The following is a 17025-nucleotide window of genomic DNA, read 5'->3' as shown; positions in this document are numbered from 1 at the left end:
CGGCTTTGAAAATTATTGAGAAAGCTTTGATCATGCTACCTGGTGAGAGAAGTTGTAACTAAGAATTCTCCTACGGCGGCACTCGCGCTTTCTAGCATCACAAAATAGAACTATTTCAGATAAATTTTATATATTTGAATTCAAAGTGAAATAGAATTTGATGAAATAAAGCATGGAGAGCAATTTGAAAGGATTGAAAAAATTAAATAACACTGTAATTTCTATAATTGAATAGTTTCAACAATAATTAGAAATAAAATGAAAAGTGAAAGTTTGTGGTAATACTGTTTCGTTTATCAGCTGTTTCGTTTCGCTTCAATGAATGGAAGTCGACAGGAAAAATGGAAGTGGTTAACAATTTGATGCTCTGTCATTAGTCTTCAATAATTTATTTAATTAATCTATTTCTTCCATTTTATTACATGAAAACTAATTTTAGATAGAGGTAGTACACGTTAATCAGTATTATGTCTCATCAAACTGGAATACGAGGTGAGTCCAAGAGATATTTTGGATGTGATGCTATCTCGGAAATAACCTACTTGTTTCCTTTTAGGCTAACAAAACGTAAAATACAATATTACTCTTCAATCTAAATTTATTATCATTCAATTTCCTTTATCATAATTTATTACATTCAATATTTTGAGCAATTTAGATAAATCTTATTCTGAAAATTGACATAATCTGAGGTTTGATGTCTTTTGTTTGTAGTTGTAGTTAGCAATAAAAATTCATTTTCTAATTATTTTTAAAAGATTTTGTTCATGTTCATTCTATTTTAGAACCCAGTCTTTCAATAGATCTATAGAGTTAGTCAATTTTTAAATTTCTCGAGTAATGACTGGTGTTTTTAGATTTCTAACCTAGAAAGTAGGTTAGGTTTACGCTGCATAAAGCTGTTGTTTTAATATTTAATTTCTTACAAACGTACTCTTGCTCTTTTATTTTCAACTTGAAGGCTTACAATAATTTGTTTTAACCAATCTCCATACTATTAATAAAATCAGGATTTTTTTACGTGAAGCAAGAAATCAAAATATTCAAAATAAGTTATTCTAATTTTTTGTAAAATATTTGCTCATTCAAAATAAATTTCAATCACTCATATTGTTAATGCTAATCATTCATTTACTGATCTTATTTACTATAATTTGAGTTTCTTCTCAACAGTAGAACTTCTGATATTATTTCTTCTGATCTGCCTATTGATTAATTGCATTATTTATTTAATGTACTTACAGCCAACGAAGAGCTCAAAAAATTCTTCGGAAAATGTCGAGATGGAAAAATTAGAGTTATGAAAATCGCTATAGAAAATGGTGAGTAGTTGAATAAGATTTTTATTTGTAATTTAATTGAAACGATAGAATTCATAGCAGTAAAATATTTATTGGGTAATATAAACATTTTATGAATTTCTTACATGATTCATCCTTAAAATTTAGGCTGGTCGGACACTGTTCAGTCAAGACAAGACTAGTCACGTTTAGTCAAAATACTTCACATTGCTGCTTATGACGCAACACACACTGATTAGTCATTGCAATTAGACATGTCTTCATAAGCAACTATGTGAAGTATTGTGACTAAATGTGTCTTGTCTTTTCTTGACTAACTGGTGTACGACCAGCCTGAGAGTTAAAATCAATTGCGGTATTCAGTTACCGTAGGCTACTACACACAGGTTTATACCAAATTCCCGAGATAAGCTTAAAAACTGTCTGTCTTAAAATATATTATAAAAACAGAAGTAGGCTATGGAATAAATAAGCTGGTATCATCTTATCTATAAAAATTGGTCGTGTAAACAGCCTCATGAGTGGGAAAACGGATAAAGTAAAAAAATTAAGTAAATAAGTCTTTACTGCTTGTTTATTTTTTCCAATCTTCACTTATTTGTATCTTACATAGCTTACAAGGAAACCTCACGTCTTTTTTCAGAACAATTATCCTTGCTGAGTTATAAAGAGAAGAAAGGCAATTGGGAGAGTGATTACGAAAAATTTGTTCCTGGTCTTGTAGAAGCTGCCCAACCTACCTTTATCCTTTTCAGGTCAGTTAAGTATCTCTCTTTTTTCATCATTATGCATAGCGTACTACTTACTCGTGTAAACTTTAAATCTAAAGATGCGTACAAAATTATATACGCGCCGCGAACATGAGCAATTCACTTTTAATCAGCTGATTATATCTGTATTTTTACAGAAACGGTAAGATACAGATATAAAAAGCTTGGCATCAGCTGATTAAAATTGAATTGCTCATGTTCGCGGCGCGTAGATCTGTACGCGCCTTAACAGTACAGTAAAAGCTTGGCATCAGCTGATTAAAATTGAATTGCTCATGTTCGCGGCGCGTAAATCTGTACGCGCCTTTATAGTACAGTAAACTATTGATTTAAATAAAACTACAAACTGTGGTTTGGATTTGAAAATCACTAAAATAGTTCTTGAGATAGCTCTCCAGCCAGGCTGCTGGCTAGCCTTAAAGGGGTTTTAGACGATATGTCTACAATTCGCTTTTACTGTAGTGTGGTCCACGTTATAATGGCAGTGTTTGATTAGCAATGATATTGCTATTCTTGTCTATCATTCAACAAAGCGGATAGCGCTATCTCCTTCTCGCTTTGATCTGTTGCCAGATCATCTTTTAACAATGTAGAATTAATAATCAACTAACAAAATATTTTATCTTAATTGTGAAAATTCATTATGAAATTATTGAAAAATATAATTTCTCAATTAATAAAATAAAATTAATCATTTTAAACGAGAATGAACAGTTAATATTACATCAATAAACCTGTATCAGCTACCGTTTATAGAAGGCATTGACAAGACAGTGAGGATCTGCAACGTTGCTCTGCTATCTTTCTCCACTGCCATTATAACGTGGACCTCACTATAGGGGCTTGTTACTTACCTGAGGCTTGCTACTGTCCTGTAATGTCCTGGCTTGTTGGTGTTTAAACGAGACTTGTAGCTGGCCGCCAGTAACAAGCGGCTAGCTACACGTCTCGTCTAAAACTTACTTTATAATAATAATAACTGGCCTCCACATCACCCCTTACAGCCAACCCGTTCCACTACATGGCGCCAAGTGACTAGTGAGTATATGCTTATGCAATTTGCGTGCAATAGAACGGCTCAAGTGGCATAATATAATAATAATAATACCTTTATTTGTACAAATAGACAAGTTAGAACACATCTAAATATACAGAATAATAGTAGGTTTTTAACGTGCAGAATAACAGCTCAAGGCCTTTGAAAGTTGCACAAGTCAAAAATGAAAAGAGAAAAAGTTCAGGTACATTGATATAAGTGTCTTTGAGTTGCTCAAAATAGCAAATAACTTTGTGTCGTGAAATTGTGACGTGCAAATGATCAGTATAGCAATTTTCCAGCATTAAAAAAGATACTCTGTAAGAGACTTAAGCTTTGCTTTGAAAACCTTCACTGGCACGAAAAAGTCGATTCTTTCAGAAAGCTTATTTGCACTTCCAATGCTACTTTCTACTGACGATGTTTAGCTTCGTATAACGGGTTTGAACACATGAAACCGTCTAAAATGTCGAGTCGGTACAATAAACTCGATCCCTCGTTCACCTACGGTAATTTGACCATGAAGGCAAGCATGTATAAACATGGCATCGTTCTTCTTCCTCCGCCATTCCAAGTTTTCCAAGTCTATGGCCAAGCACAGCTCCCTGTGGGATAAGTCTTCATCATTACTATAATAGCAGTAAAGCATTATTCAGTTTGTTTATTTGATGAATAATGACTGTTTTATTGCAGGTTAGACACAAAAAGTGACACAACAGCTTACGATTGGCTGCTGATCAGCTGGTCACCGGATGACTCACCCGTCCGGCAGAAGATGTTGTATGCCTCGACCAAGGCTACTCTCAAACAGGAGTTTGGCAGTGGACAGATATCTGAGGAGTTGCATGCCACTGTTGAGGCAAGTTGCACATTCTTACAATCTTTGCACTATTTCCTCTTTAGGGTTTCAAGACAAATCAAACCATATGTTGTATGCCTCAACCAAGGCAACTCTTAAACAGGAGTTCGGCAGTGGACAGATATCTGAGGAGTTGCATGCAACTGTTGAGGCGAGTTGCACGTCCATCAGAAATCATAATACAATAATATGACTGAGAGAGAACAACTGGCGTAGCCCAAAACTGCCTGTCCCGAATTTTAATGAGTATAGGCATTAAAAAAGATATCATAAAAAGATATCCCATGTTTTGAGGAATTCATTCAAATTTTGGAAGTTTTTTGTCAGATTATGGTGTTGTGTATCAAGTTGAGATGATACTGTATCATATTTTGTTGATTCTGTAACATGTGGGGTGATACTGTAACATGTGTTGTGATACTGTATCATTTTGGTCTTAAGATAGCATAAGAAGATATCCCATGGTGCAGGTCGTTCATGTTCCAAATTTCAAGCTGATTTTCTGACAACTCAAGCCGACTACTGTCTATTATTATTGTGTTTTTGGGAGTGTAAGAACGGTACGGTATGAGATACTACCAGCGTCACATAGCTTTACCAATTTTAAAAGTCTTGTGTCAAACTATAGTGTTGTGTATCAATTTGATATGATACTGTATCATATTGTGGTGATACTGTAGCATTTATGGACATGCCATAGAGAAAAGGTAGTATAAGAAGATATCCCATGATATAGGGTGTCTATGTTGCAAATTTCACTGTTAATTCAAGCCGATATTGGTTAGAAAGATGGGTTAAATAGTGGCTATAGGATATATTTACAGATGTGCTATTACTTCTTTGCACTTGAATACAGAAATGTATTGCATGCGAGAAAACAGCAGAGAAAATAGACAGTATGATGTAATTCTTTAATAATAATAATACTGAGGGTGATGCCCACATAAGCTCTTAGACTTGTGCGTGGGTAATGAGTGAGAGGGATGATGATGAGAGATGACGACCACTATTTAGGTAGTCGGGACCGACGGCTTATCGTCTCTTCCGAAAGACAGGGTGGCCGTATCTATGTGATTGTGCTGTGGTAAAAAACTGTCGCCCCGGTCGAGATTCGAACTCGGGTTCTCTTGATTATTAGACCGACGCGTTATCACTTGCTCCAACGAGCCACCCAATTGGTTAGGGCTCAACTCACACTCACACGACTCAGGTCTAGAAGAGACTCGACTCTAGTGGAGAGCATGTGTGTTTCCAAATGGTGACACTCAGACCAGTCGATTCTAGTCTCCGCGACTGTCACCATTTGAATACACATGCTCTCCACTAGAGTCCAGTCTCTTCTGGTCTGAGTGTCACCATTTGAATACACATGCTCTCCACTAGAGTCCAGTCTCTTCTGGTCTGAGTGTCACCATTTGAAAACACATAAATAATTCACACTTAAGTGTCACACTTACGCGACTGAAGTCGAGAGAGACTCTAGTCTCAAATGGTGTTTTCAAATGGTGACACTCAGACCAGTCGACTCTAGTCTCCGCGACCTCACGACTGTGAAACTGAGTCGAGTGTCGACTCGACATGTTGGTCGAGCCTCGACTTGAGTTGCGTAGTACCGTGCATTTTTAATGAAAGTGAGGTTATGTTTCATGGAAGTGATGTTGAATCATTATAGATAATACGAATAAGATTACACAATATATTCATAATAATTATTATAAATGTAATATGGTGAAAATTGTTTCTATGAATTTCTATGAATTGTTTCTGTGAATATATGGTGAGGTTATGTTTCATGGAAGTGATGTTGAATCATTATAGATAATACGAATAAGATTACACAATATATTCATAATAATTATTATAAATGTAATATGGTGAATATTGAGAGGTTTGAATTGTAGGTTTTTTGTGCCTTTCTTTCAGGTTGTTGAACTGATCAAAATTGAACTAATTTTTCCAAGATGAACTCTAGTAAACCTTGTTTTTGATTGTTAAAGAATTTATTCATGCACATAGTGAGCACCTAAATTTTGTGTTGCCATGAAAGATTTGATAACTTGCCTCTTATTCATCCATGTGTACCGACAATCTGTACTGAACTGTTTTCGAACTTCTTTTGTTGACTTTGTGTTCATTGGAAATGTCAAATTGTTTTAAAATAATTATTGTCTGTAAATTTTCTAACTGTTACCTCTCAAATAGCTAAATAGCTAGAGAGGTTATTATATATGTACTTGGTGAAATGTAATATTGTGAAAATTGAAATAAATAAATTGAAAAATTATTGCAGTCTTCTAGCATTTCTATACTACTGGCTTGAATTTCGTAATGAAATTAATGCAAGCGTATTTAGAAATGTATTTGAACTGTGTGACCCCACGACGTTTTAACCTGAAATTAGGCCGGGCGCTCCACGTGTTTTCTTGCAAATCGGAAAATTTGAGTGGGAGAGCGGCAGTTCTAATCGAGTCGTCACCGCGAGAAGAACTGATGTAGTCGCAGAACAAGTCTCGGTCTCTAATTTAGGCTTCGGCCTAATTAGATGAAAAAACTCCTTATTATTTTATTTTGTATAAATTAAAAGCATGTAGTCTGAAATATAGTACCGTAGTTGAAATGTAAGCGTGAGTGATTGTGAGTGCCGATTTATTTGTTAAATTTTCAATTCAATGGTGAGTGCCAAAATTATTTTATTAAGCTCAAATAGATTGACTAGATAAATTGACCGAGGCCCTAAATTTATTGTAGAGTGAGTTAGCAAATTCTTGACTAAATATCAACTATGAATAATTGCGATAAAGTAGTAATTTGAGAAATATTATTTTATTTTTTTTTTTTTTTAATGTTGTAATATTGAAACAAGTAATTGATTACAATGAATATTATAATTCGATGTAACAGAATTTCAAAGATGACCGAGAATTGTATAATTCAACTAATAAATTAATATCAGTAGCATTTCTACAAAATCTTTTATTTTACGTTCCTGGCTCGTGATAAGTTACTTGTTTCTAAAACAGGTGTTGTTAAACAATAGTGAAGATCTTGGCATTTGCATGAACGAATCCATCCAAAGCTCCCAACCGTGGATTCAAATAATTTGAACAAGTTTATAGTTAAGAAGAGATTTTAAAAGCAATTATTATCTATTTTTTCTTTGTTACAAAATAGGGTGCTAACAAAGTCCCTGGCCTCCGACCCGTTAAAACGATGACAGGGGTGGGGTAGTGTTATAGATATCTCCACCCGTTACAATGATGTCAGGTTTAGAGTTATTGGTTATAGATCCCACCTATTACATAAAATTTGTTACATGCAAATTAGTGACGAATTAGATCTTATATTTCAAATAAAGTATGGTTAGAAAATAGAGTAGCATGGAACTGAAGTAGTGACAATGAGCAAGAAAGTCGTAAGGTCGAGAGACTGAAGTATCCTCGACTGGAGTCGTACGATTTGAGTAGGGATAGTGTGAGTTGAGCCTAAGAGAATGATTTTAATGCGGTCAATAGTAGCCATTGCTTTAACCAATTACACCAAATTGATTACGTCATTATATCATTTATATTTAGTACCTGTATTTTTTACAATATCAACACAAATTCTGCTTTCAATTTAGAAATTTGTTCGATTTTTTTCGTAGGATGACGTCACACTTCGCGGTCTGACGAAATCGCGCGTCTGCGCAACCAGTCCAGCGCCTCTGAGCATGCGCGAGGAAGAGATGGCATCCTTGTCTAACACACTGGCAGATGTGGGCATAGGCATCGACTCTCGCACTCAGACATTGGGAGGTGTCGCATTTCCTGTTGAACCCAAAGCAGTTGCTGCCATACAGAACTTGAAGATGAAACGCATCAACTATGTCCGGTTGAAGATTGATCTCAGCAATGAGGAGATACTGTTGGATCATGTGGGACAGGTTAGTATAGTCATAGAGAAACAATAGCGTAAGTAGAAATCCCATGGTATAGGGCGTTTATGTCGCAACTTTTACTGTTATCTCAAGCCGATTACTGTCGATTATTGTCAATTTTCACTATTTTGTTGGGGTGATAGTGTATGAACGGCACAATTTGAGAGACTACTAGAGTCACACAGCTGCATAGGAAAGAACTACATTAACTCTATCGGCTTGAGATAACAGTAAAAGTTGCGACATAAACGCCCTATACCATGGGATATCTACTTATGCTATTGTTCCTCTATGGTATAATATTATGGTTTCTTCTTCTTCTCCTTCCCCTTCTATCTTCTTCTTCTTCTTCTTCTACGTGTTCTCCTGTCGTCGTCTCCTTCTTCTTCTATCGTCTTCTACACCTTATGTCTTCTTCCCCTCCTCCTCCTCCTCCAGTCTTTTTCTTCTCTTCTTCCAATTCCTCTTCCTCCAGTTTCATCCTTTCCTTTTTCTCATCCTCTTCTTCTACCTCGTCCTCCTGTCTTACTTTCTTTTTTATTCTTCTTCTCCTTGTTGTTCTTTTTCTTCTTTTAATTCCTCCTGCTCCTTCTTCCTCTTCTTTTTCTCCTTCTTCATCTATCTTCTTCTACACCTTATGTCTTCTTCCCCTCCTCCTCCTCCTGTCTTTTTCTTCTCCTTCTCCTCCACCTCTTCATTTTCCAATTTCTCTTCCTCTTCTTCTACCTCCTCCTCCTGTCTTCTTTTCCTCGTCCTCCTGTCTTACTCTCTTTTTTTTCATCTTGTTGTTGTTGTTCTTCTTCTTTAATTCCTCCTGCTCCTTCTTCTTCTTCTTCTTTAATTCCTCCTTCTTCTTCTGTCATCTTCTTTTTGTTTTCCTGTTTTCTTTTTCTTCTCCGCTTTCTCCTCCTACACCTCCTCTCACTTCTCCTGTTTTCTTCTCTTTCTCCTCCTTTTCCTTTTCATCCTTCTTCTTGTTCTCTCTCTCCTCCTCCACAGTCTTCTACTTCTTCTTTATCTTGTTCTTGTGTCGCCGTCTTCCTCTTGTTTTCCTGTCGTCTTCTACTCCTTCTTCTTCTTCTTCCCCTTCTTCTCCACCTTCTTATCCCTCTCATTGTCCTATCTCCTTCTTCTTCTTCCACTTGTTTTCCTGTCGTCTTCTTCTTCTTCTTCTTCTCCTCCTCCTCCTCCTCTTTTATCTTGTTCTCCTGTCTTCGTTTTCTTCTCCTTCTCCTCCTGTCTTCTTCTCTTCCTCCTCCTGTCTTCTTCTCCTCCTCCTTTTTTCCTTTCCCTCATGCCCCTTCTTCTTGTCCTTGATCCACTGTCTTCTTCTTGGTCTATCTCCTTCTTATTCTTCTTATTCTTGTTCTCCTCCTCCTCCTTTGTCTTTTTCTTCTCCTTCATCTTCTTCTACTCCTCATCCTTCATCCTCTACTGTCGTCTTCTCCCTCCTGTATTGTTGTCAATCTCCTTTACCTATTCTTTCAAGCTTCTTTGGGTGTGGACACATTGGTGATTTATAGTGTGGTCCACCTTATAATGGCAGTGGATAAAGATAGAAGAATAGCGATGTCAATTCTCTGCATTAATTATTCATATTTTTACACTGTCAAAAACATAATTGTCATCGTTGTGGACCTAGAAAAGGATAGTACCACCGGCTTTGTCGAATGATAGACAAGGATAGCAAAACCAAAGTTGATCAAATACTGTCATTATAACGTGAACCTTACTATAGTTGCTGCAATAAAGTTGCTGAGGAATGGAACACATGTATCTCCTACCTACCTGCCACACTGGAATCTGAGATTGTTCTAGAAACAGAAATAGGACTAGATTTTTCGGCCATTTAGGGCCGTTTACACAGTCATAGCTTAAAGGAAGTTGGTGGCTTCAACTCAAAATGAAACACATTATAACAAACGAGACTTGATACAGATTTAATCCAGTTTAAAATGAAATTTAAACTTGAATTTTAAAAATCTGGTGTTGTACACTCACACAACTTTCCTTGCTCATATTTGAAACTACGATCAGACTTTTGTGTATGTGTATTTATAATTGTTTTCAGAGTACTTTTTTCCTTTGTGTAAATTGTGAAATTCGATTATTTTTTTTAGTCGTCATTTTTTTAAAGTTGTCAAAACAGCTGTTCTACAGATGAAATATCTCAACTATGTGTTCTTTTTATGAACTGCTCTACCTACCTACCTCATGCACGAGATGGAGATTACAAAGTCCATTTCTCAATGATGGGGTGGACCCCCCATTAGTTTCCCAGGAAGGAGACTCATGCCATTTAATAGAGCTGATAAATAACTATACAGAGTATGAATTTGAAAAAAATCGGTCAAGTTATTTTGAGAAAATCGTGAAAAACATGTTTTTTTTTAGTAATTATCCGCCTTTTTTCTCAAGTATATTACGGAACTCCCGCAATTTTCTCAGAAATGAGACGCATGTCAGTTGATAGGGCTTATAAATAGCTATACATGGTATGAATTTAAAGAAAATCGTTAAAGCCGTTTTCGAGAAAACCGTGAATAACATGGTTTTTTAGTGATTATCCGCCATTTTTCACAAGAATATTACGGAGCTCCTGAAATTTTCCCAGAAATGAGACTCATGTCAGTTGATAGGGCTTATAAATAGCTATCCATGGTATAAATTTGAAGAAAATCGTTAGAGCCGTTTTCGAGAAAAACGTGAAAAACATGGTTTTTTAGTAATTATCCGCCATTTTTTCCGCCATCTTGAATTGGATTTTATTGAATTTCTTATGGTCGGATCCTCATGGTATAAGGACCTTAAGTTTAAAATTTCAAGTAAATCGGTTAATTAGGAATGGAGTTATCGTGTTCACAGACATACACACATACACACACACACACACACATACACACACACACAGACCAACACCCAAAAATCATTTTTTGGACTCAGGGGACCTTGAAACGTATAGAAAACATGAAATTAGAGTACCTTAATTTTTTTTGGAAAGCAATACTTTCCTTACCTATGGTAATAGGGCAAGGAAAGTAAAAACACTTTAGAAGTGAAAATACATTTACTTTTGTAGTGACGATCGTTTCGACCTGTTTTTGGTCATCATCAGACTGTCCGATGATCATCGGATGATCATGATGATCATCGGACAGTCTAATGATGACCAAAAACAGGTCGAAACGATCGTCACTACAAAAGTAAATGTATTTTCACTTCTAAAGTGTTTTTTTTTAAATTCAAGTTTAATTTTAACAGTGAAAAAGTATGGATCTACAACAGAGTAATGAAATTTAGTTTAAACTGTGCAAACGGTACTAAATGAATTAAATTTCAATATGTTTTGTAATTTTTCTCCTATTTTTGTAGGGTGACTACAGTGAAGTTTACTCCTATTCTGATAACTCGTTTATGTATTTAATTAACGTGTTACATAAGATTTTATTTTATAACTTATCCAGGAAATTTGTAATATTTTGCAGGTATCGGTGGGTGGTCTTCCCTCTCTAGTACCATCCCAAACTGCTCGCTACCATTTATTTAATTTCAAACACACTCACGAAGAAGATGTACTCGAGTCAATTGGTGAGTTGAAAAGTAAATAATATTGTAGGTAAATTTGACAGGTGTGTTCCTTTTTACTTTCCTTGTCCTATTACCATAGGTAAGGAAAGTATTGCTTTCCGAAAAAAATTGAGGTACCCCAATTTCTAAATTTCTATACGTTTCAAGGTCCCCTGAGTCCGAAAAAGTGGTTTTTGGGTATTGGTCTGTATGTGTGTGTGTATGAGTGTATGTGCGTCTGTGTACACGATATCTCATCTCACAGTTAACGGAATGACTTGAAATTTGGAACGTATGGTCCTTACACTATAAGGATCCGACACGAACAATTTCGATCAAATTCAATCCAAGATGGCGGCTAAAATGACAAAAATGTTGTCAAAAACAGGGTTTTTCGCGATTTTCTCGAAAACGGCTCCAACGATTTTGATCAAATTCATACCTGAAATAGTCATTGATAAGCTCTATCAACTGCAACACGTCCCAAATCTATAAAAATTTCAGGAGCTCCGCCCCATCTATGCAAAGTTTGATTTTAGATTCTCAACAAGCAGCCTTCATATTCAATTTAAACAAAAAATTTCAAGTGGAAAAGATTAAACATGCAAATCTCTGCAATTAATGTCCAGTAACATTTTCACCTTAAATTGAAAATAAGCTTGAAATTCGAGAAAATGTGATTATTAAATTGCAAACTGTTGGTTCTATTAAATCATTCACTACGAAGAGATAGCAGACCTCGTGTGTCTCCAGCGTTATTGTCCTATCACCAGCTGTCTCATAATATTTGTATAGTAGATCTGAGATGCGCGAGAACACTAGCGTCAGGTGATAAATTTTCATAACGGCAAGGAAAGTTGTGTGAGTGCGCCACACCATATTTTTAATTGCGCGTTGACGTATTAGAGTAAAAATCAGACGATAGAATTATTCATCATAAATCAGCTGACAAGTGATTACACAGATGTGTGGAGAAGCCAGTCTATTGCTGTATTTCCATAACTTCTATAGAGTTTCAATCAGGTGCTTGTGGATGAGAATACTGCGTGAGGTCTACAGTTCTATTCATGAATAAATTGAAGTTTCTGATTCTTCTTCCTGGGTATTTCAGTAGTGTTACTCTTTCGTTTGCTGTTCATTTGGATTAGATCTCTCTATCTTCAATATCATATTTTCATGCAGAATAATGAATTCCTTTTCTATTTTCAATCGCTATTCATACATTTTCCATAATCATCATTCTCTATTCTCAATATCTGTCCCACTCAGGTACACGCATTTTCTGTTATCGAGAGACGACGAAATTATAATCTGTTTTCCAAGGATGAATTATCATTTATTATCATTTATTATTTATTATTATCAATTATTCTTCATAATCATCATTCTCTATTCTCAATATCTGTTCATACATTTTCCATCATCATCATCATCGGCTCGACAATCCAAAGCGGATCTTGGCCTCCTCCAACAATTGCCTCTATTCTACTCTATCCATGGCAGCTAGCCTCCATTCCTGATCCCAACAACTCTTGTATCTCCGGCAACTGCATCCATCCACCTCAACCTTGGTCCACCAGGAAACCTTCTACCTTCCATGTTGTAAACCATTATCAGTCAATCCAAATAAGAGTAAATATATGCAATTGGTTTTAAAAATTATTTCTCTGAACCGGTCATTAATATTGGAGACTCAAAGGTAGAAAATGTCATAGAAGCAATCTTCTAAGTCTGGTAATTGACAGAAGCCTTTCTTGGATGCTCATATTGAAAAACTTGCCAGCCATATAAGTACTAATTTGAGCATTTGCTCAAAAGTAAAGCTTTTGCTCAAAATTGTATGAATAAACTAGAGCATTTGCTCAACTTTTGAAGCAAATGCTTCAAAAAAGGTGAGTCTAGTCTAGAGCAGCTTATCACCTTTTGCTCATAGTAAAATGGTTCAACTAATTCGTATGAGGAAGAGGAAACTATACCAGATACGATCATAATCAATAGTTGAGAACTATAAAACTCTTTTTAGATTCAACCATGATATATATCACCATCATCCCTACAAAAAAAATTAATACAAAAGATAGCTACCTGTTATAAAGATAGCAATCACAAAATAGGAAATAGGCATTTAAGAAGATGAGAGTGTAGACGATTATAAGAAGGCTATTGATATTCTAAGAATATGCTGAAGATTATTATAGAGATGACATTTTTTCACGCTATTATTTCAAAATTCTAAACTCAACTAACTCATTCTAAAACTCCAAAGACCTTAAAGAGATATAGACCCACAATGCCTATGCCTTTCCAGTGATAGCTCTTACTTGAAATTGAAGGCCGCCATTGGGGTATTTTAGCACGAGATATTATATATTAATATTTGTAATACAATAGATCACAAAGGCATTGGTGGCATTGGTATTTAATAATCTTATGGGTTGCCCCCTGAATGGCGGATTTCAATTCCAAGTACGACACTAGCGCTGCATGTGAGTCTGTGCATCTTCAAGGTCTTTGTAAAACTTTATTCATAAATAGAAAACAGAGCAGACGGTGCAAACACAAGCGGTGCACCCTACTTGCATATTTAGCGCTTCCGTGCGCTATAAAAACAAACTAAGGCTACAAAAGCGAATCAGCTGATGAAAAATGTTTAAAATACCTAAATACGTGAGCATTCGCTCCAGAGTTCAGGAGCATATAAGGTAAGAGTAGAGCTTATTCATATAAAAATGAGCAAATGCTTTTGCTTCTACCTTTTGCTCATTAGCAAAACCTTATGCTCCATGCTCTTGCTCATGAGCATTTGCTCTGGTTTTATTCATATGGGCCAATAAATCTGTGGTTTTTGACAATTTCTTAGTCTTCTTAATTAATATGAATAATTATCACAATCTCAACTTCTCAACTACACAAAAAAGCTCTGTAATTTGTAATATGTTGTATGAATCATTATGAAATATGAGTGTACCTTGATTTTTAAGTGGATTCCAGATTAGAATAATGTGGTCAACAAGTATGTAGACGATGTTTTTCATTTCTTAGTGGGGTTCGAATCATCAATATGTGATCTACAAGCATTTATTAATCGGTATTTTGTGTTTTTTTTTGCAGTATTTATCTATTCAATGCCCGGAGACTGTTGTTCCGTAAAGGAGAAAATGTTGTACAGCAGTTGTAAAGCGCCCCTACTAGAGACTATCACTTCTTCCATAGGTCTACAAATCGAGAAAAGGGTGATTATGATCATATTTACAATTTATTTAATAAATAAACTATTATGTTCAAGTTAAATGCAACTGTATATCAGTTACACCAAGATATCCCATGGTATAGGACGTTTATGTTCTAAATGTCACTGTTAACTGAAGCCGATAGTCCTAGTAGTTGTTTTTGGTGAAGCTATGTAACGCTGGTAGTCTCTCATACTGTGCCGTTCTTACACTCTTACACTCCCAATAACACAGTAATTATAGACAGTAATCAGCTTAGCAATAAAATACTTGATAAGCAATTCAATAACATAATCACATTAGTTTCTAGTGTGAGTTTAGGCTTAATCTTATTCAAACTTATTAATTTAATTCATTATTATTATCATAATTAATTTAATTCATATAATTTCTGTTTCAGTTGGAAATCGACAATGGCTCGGAACTGACGGAGGATTATCTACAGGATGAGCTGCACCCGAAGAAATGCCTGCACCGGCCCAAATTCGACAAGCCTAAGGGACCTCCGAACCGCGGCGCCCGACGCATTACCAAGGCACAGCAGTAACTCATCTCTCTCTCTCTTTCTCTCTCAATTGCTCCTCTCTCTCACCTTCCTATCATCTCCCTCCCCACTGTGCTAGTGATGCATTTATTACTGTTAATGTAGTGTCTATGTTCACTCCCAACTCTCTCTCTCTCTCTGTCTTTATCTGATCCTCCCTTTTAGTTTCTCTCTATCTCTCTCTCTCTCTCTTTTCCTATCATCTCCCTCCCCACTGTGCTAGTGATGCATTTATTACCTTTAAGTAGTGTCTTTGTTCACTCCTTACTCTCTTTCGGTCACTCTGTCTTTCTCTCTGATTCTCCCTCCCTTTGGTTTCTTCTCTCGATCTCCCTCTGTTTCTCTCTTCCTAACCCTCTCTTTCTCTCTCCCTCTTTTTCAAATTCCCATCTTTCTCTTATTGAATGAAAAAGACTAAGAAATAGTAAAAAAAAAACACTGATTTATTGATAATTAGAAAGACCGGTTTCGGTTATTACACCATTGTCAATCTCTGATAAACTGAGTTTATATCAATAAATCAGTGGTTTTTTGACAATTTCTTAGTCTTTTTCATTCAATATGAATAATTACCACAATATCAACTTCTCAACTACACAAAAAGTGAAATCTTTCTCTTATCTTCTATACCGTTTTCCTTCTCTTCTATACCGTATAAGTTTCCTTTCCTTCCCTGTTTATAATTCCTTCCTTCATTATCTATCTTTCTCACTTCCTACCTCTTTTCTTTCCTCTATCATCCCTATTTTCCATCTCTCTTCAGTAGCAAGATCTCAACTGGCTCATCCTAACTGTAGGCACGTATCACAGTTCTAAAGAACTAAAAAGTTTTGTCATATTTGTTTATTTCTGGAGAACATATTTATTTTATTTATCTATTTTTATAATCATTGAAGAACTTATTCGTTTACAATCAAAGATCGTATTAATTTAACATTGAAGAAGTTATTTATTTATCATTGAACATAATAATTCTTAGGCCCATTTGCACAAAAGCTGGTTAAACTTTAACCGTTATTAATTCCACGAGAACCAATCAGATGAGTCGTCTTATGAAAAAGGCCTTCTCTGATTGATTCTCGTTGAATTAATCACGGTTTAAATTCAACCGGCTTTTGTGCAACCGGGCCTCGGTTTGTTATTTTTTGTAATTGGAATGTAAACGAGTTTTTAACTTTGTAAAAGTGATGAAACTTATTTGTTAATAATTATTCTTCATAGAACAGAGTTTTTTATCTTTTATTTATTACAGAATGAGGTAGGTCTATTTCTTTGATTAGACATTTTAAAGCGGGTTGTTTAAATATTGGATGTGAAGTGTTATTCGTGATTTTAATAATTAAAATATAATATAATTAATATAATTATTATATTTTGATTAATTTATTGGTTTGAGTAAACCGTATTATGACACAAAAATATATCAATTTTTCTCTGGAAAAAATATAGAAGAATTTTTAAAACTTGTAAATGGCTTAAACAATTTGAAAACAAAGAATTATATTCTTTTTGACACTTGATAAAGGCGTGATTGGCCGAAACCGGTCCTAACATCACAGAAAACAGAATGTGATCAAATTATTTATTATTTATTTAATCATTCAGAATAATTACACAACTTACAGAAAAGTAGCACAGGCTTATAAGCCCAAAACGGTTCCAATTCTAATTTATACAACACTCCACATGTAGCTAGGTTATGTGTCACTTAACATTCATCAATTACACACTCAATTTACAATTCAAAACACACAAAAATCATTTTTAAATTAAAAAAATACTTCTAAACTAAATTAAATCAA

The 17025-nt window shown here is 35.2% G+C and overlaps 1 protein-coding gene across 2 annotated transcripts in view; it reads left to right on the top strand.

Annotated features, from left to right (window-relative positions):
* The first annotated feature begins 307 nt into the window (after positions 1-307).
* Positions 308-17025, top strand: part of LOC111046054 (twinfilin) — a 30766-nt gene continuing 14048 nt past the window's right edge. The window contains exons 1-8 of one of the 2 annotated variants that reach the window (XM_039439823.1): positions 308-492; positions 1245-1322; positions 1945-2056; positions 3801-3966; positions 7610-7888; positions 11368-11470; positions 14561-14682; positions 15080-15214. In XM_039439823.1, the coding sequence (XP_039295757.1) occupies positions 468-492; positions 1245-1322; positions 1945-2056; positions 3801-3966; positions 7610-7888; positions 11368-11470; positions 14561-14682; positions 15080-15214 (1020 nt within the window). In that variant the 5' untranslated portion in view covers positions 308-467. Of the gene's footprint in view, positions 493-1244; positions 1323-1944; positions 2057-3800; positions 3967-7609; positions 7889-11367; positions 11471-14560; positions 14683-15079; positions 15223-17025 lie in introns of both variants that reach the window. The other variant, XM_039439822.1, reaches the window with a different exon arrangement.

The sequence above is a fragment of the Nilaparvata lugens genome, chromosome 13, assembly GCF_014356525.2.
Source record: "Nilaparvata lugens isolate BPH chromosome 13, ASM1435652v1, whole genome shotgun sequence".
Taxonomy (NCBI): domain Eukaryota; kingdom Metazoa; phylum Arthropoda; class Insecta; order Hemiptera; family Delphacidae; genus Nilaparvata; species Nilaparvata lugens.
The sequence above is the reverse complement of the archived record's forward strand: the minus strand, read 5'-3'. Positions and strand labels throughout refer to the sequence as shown.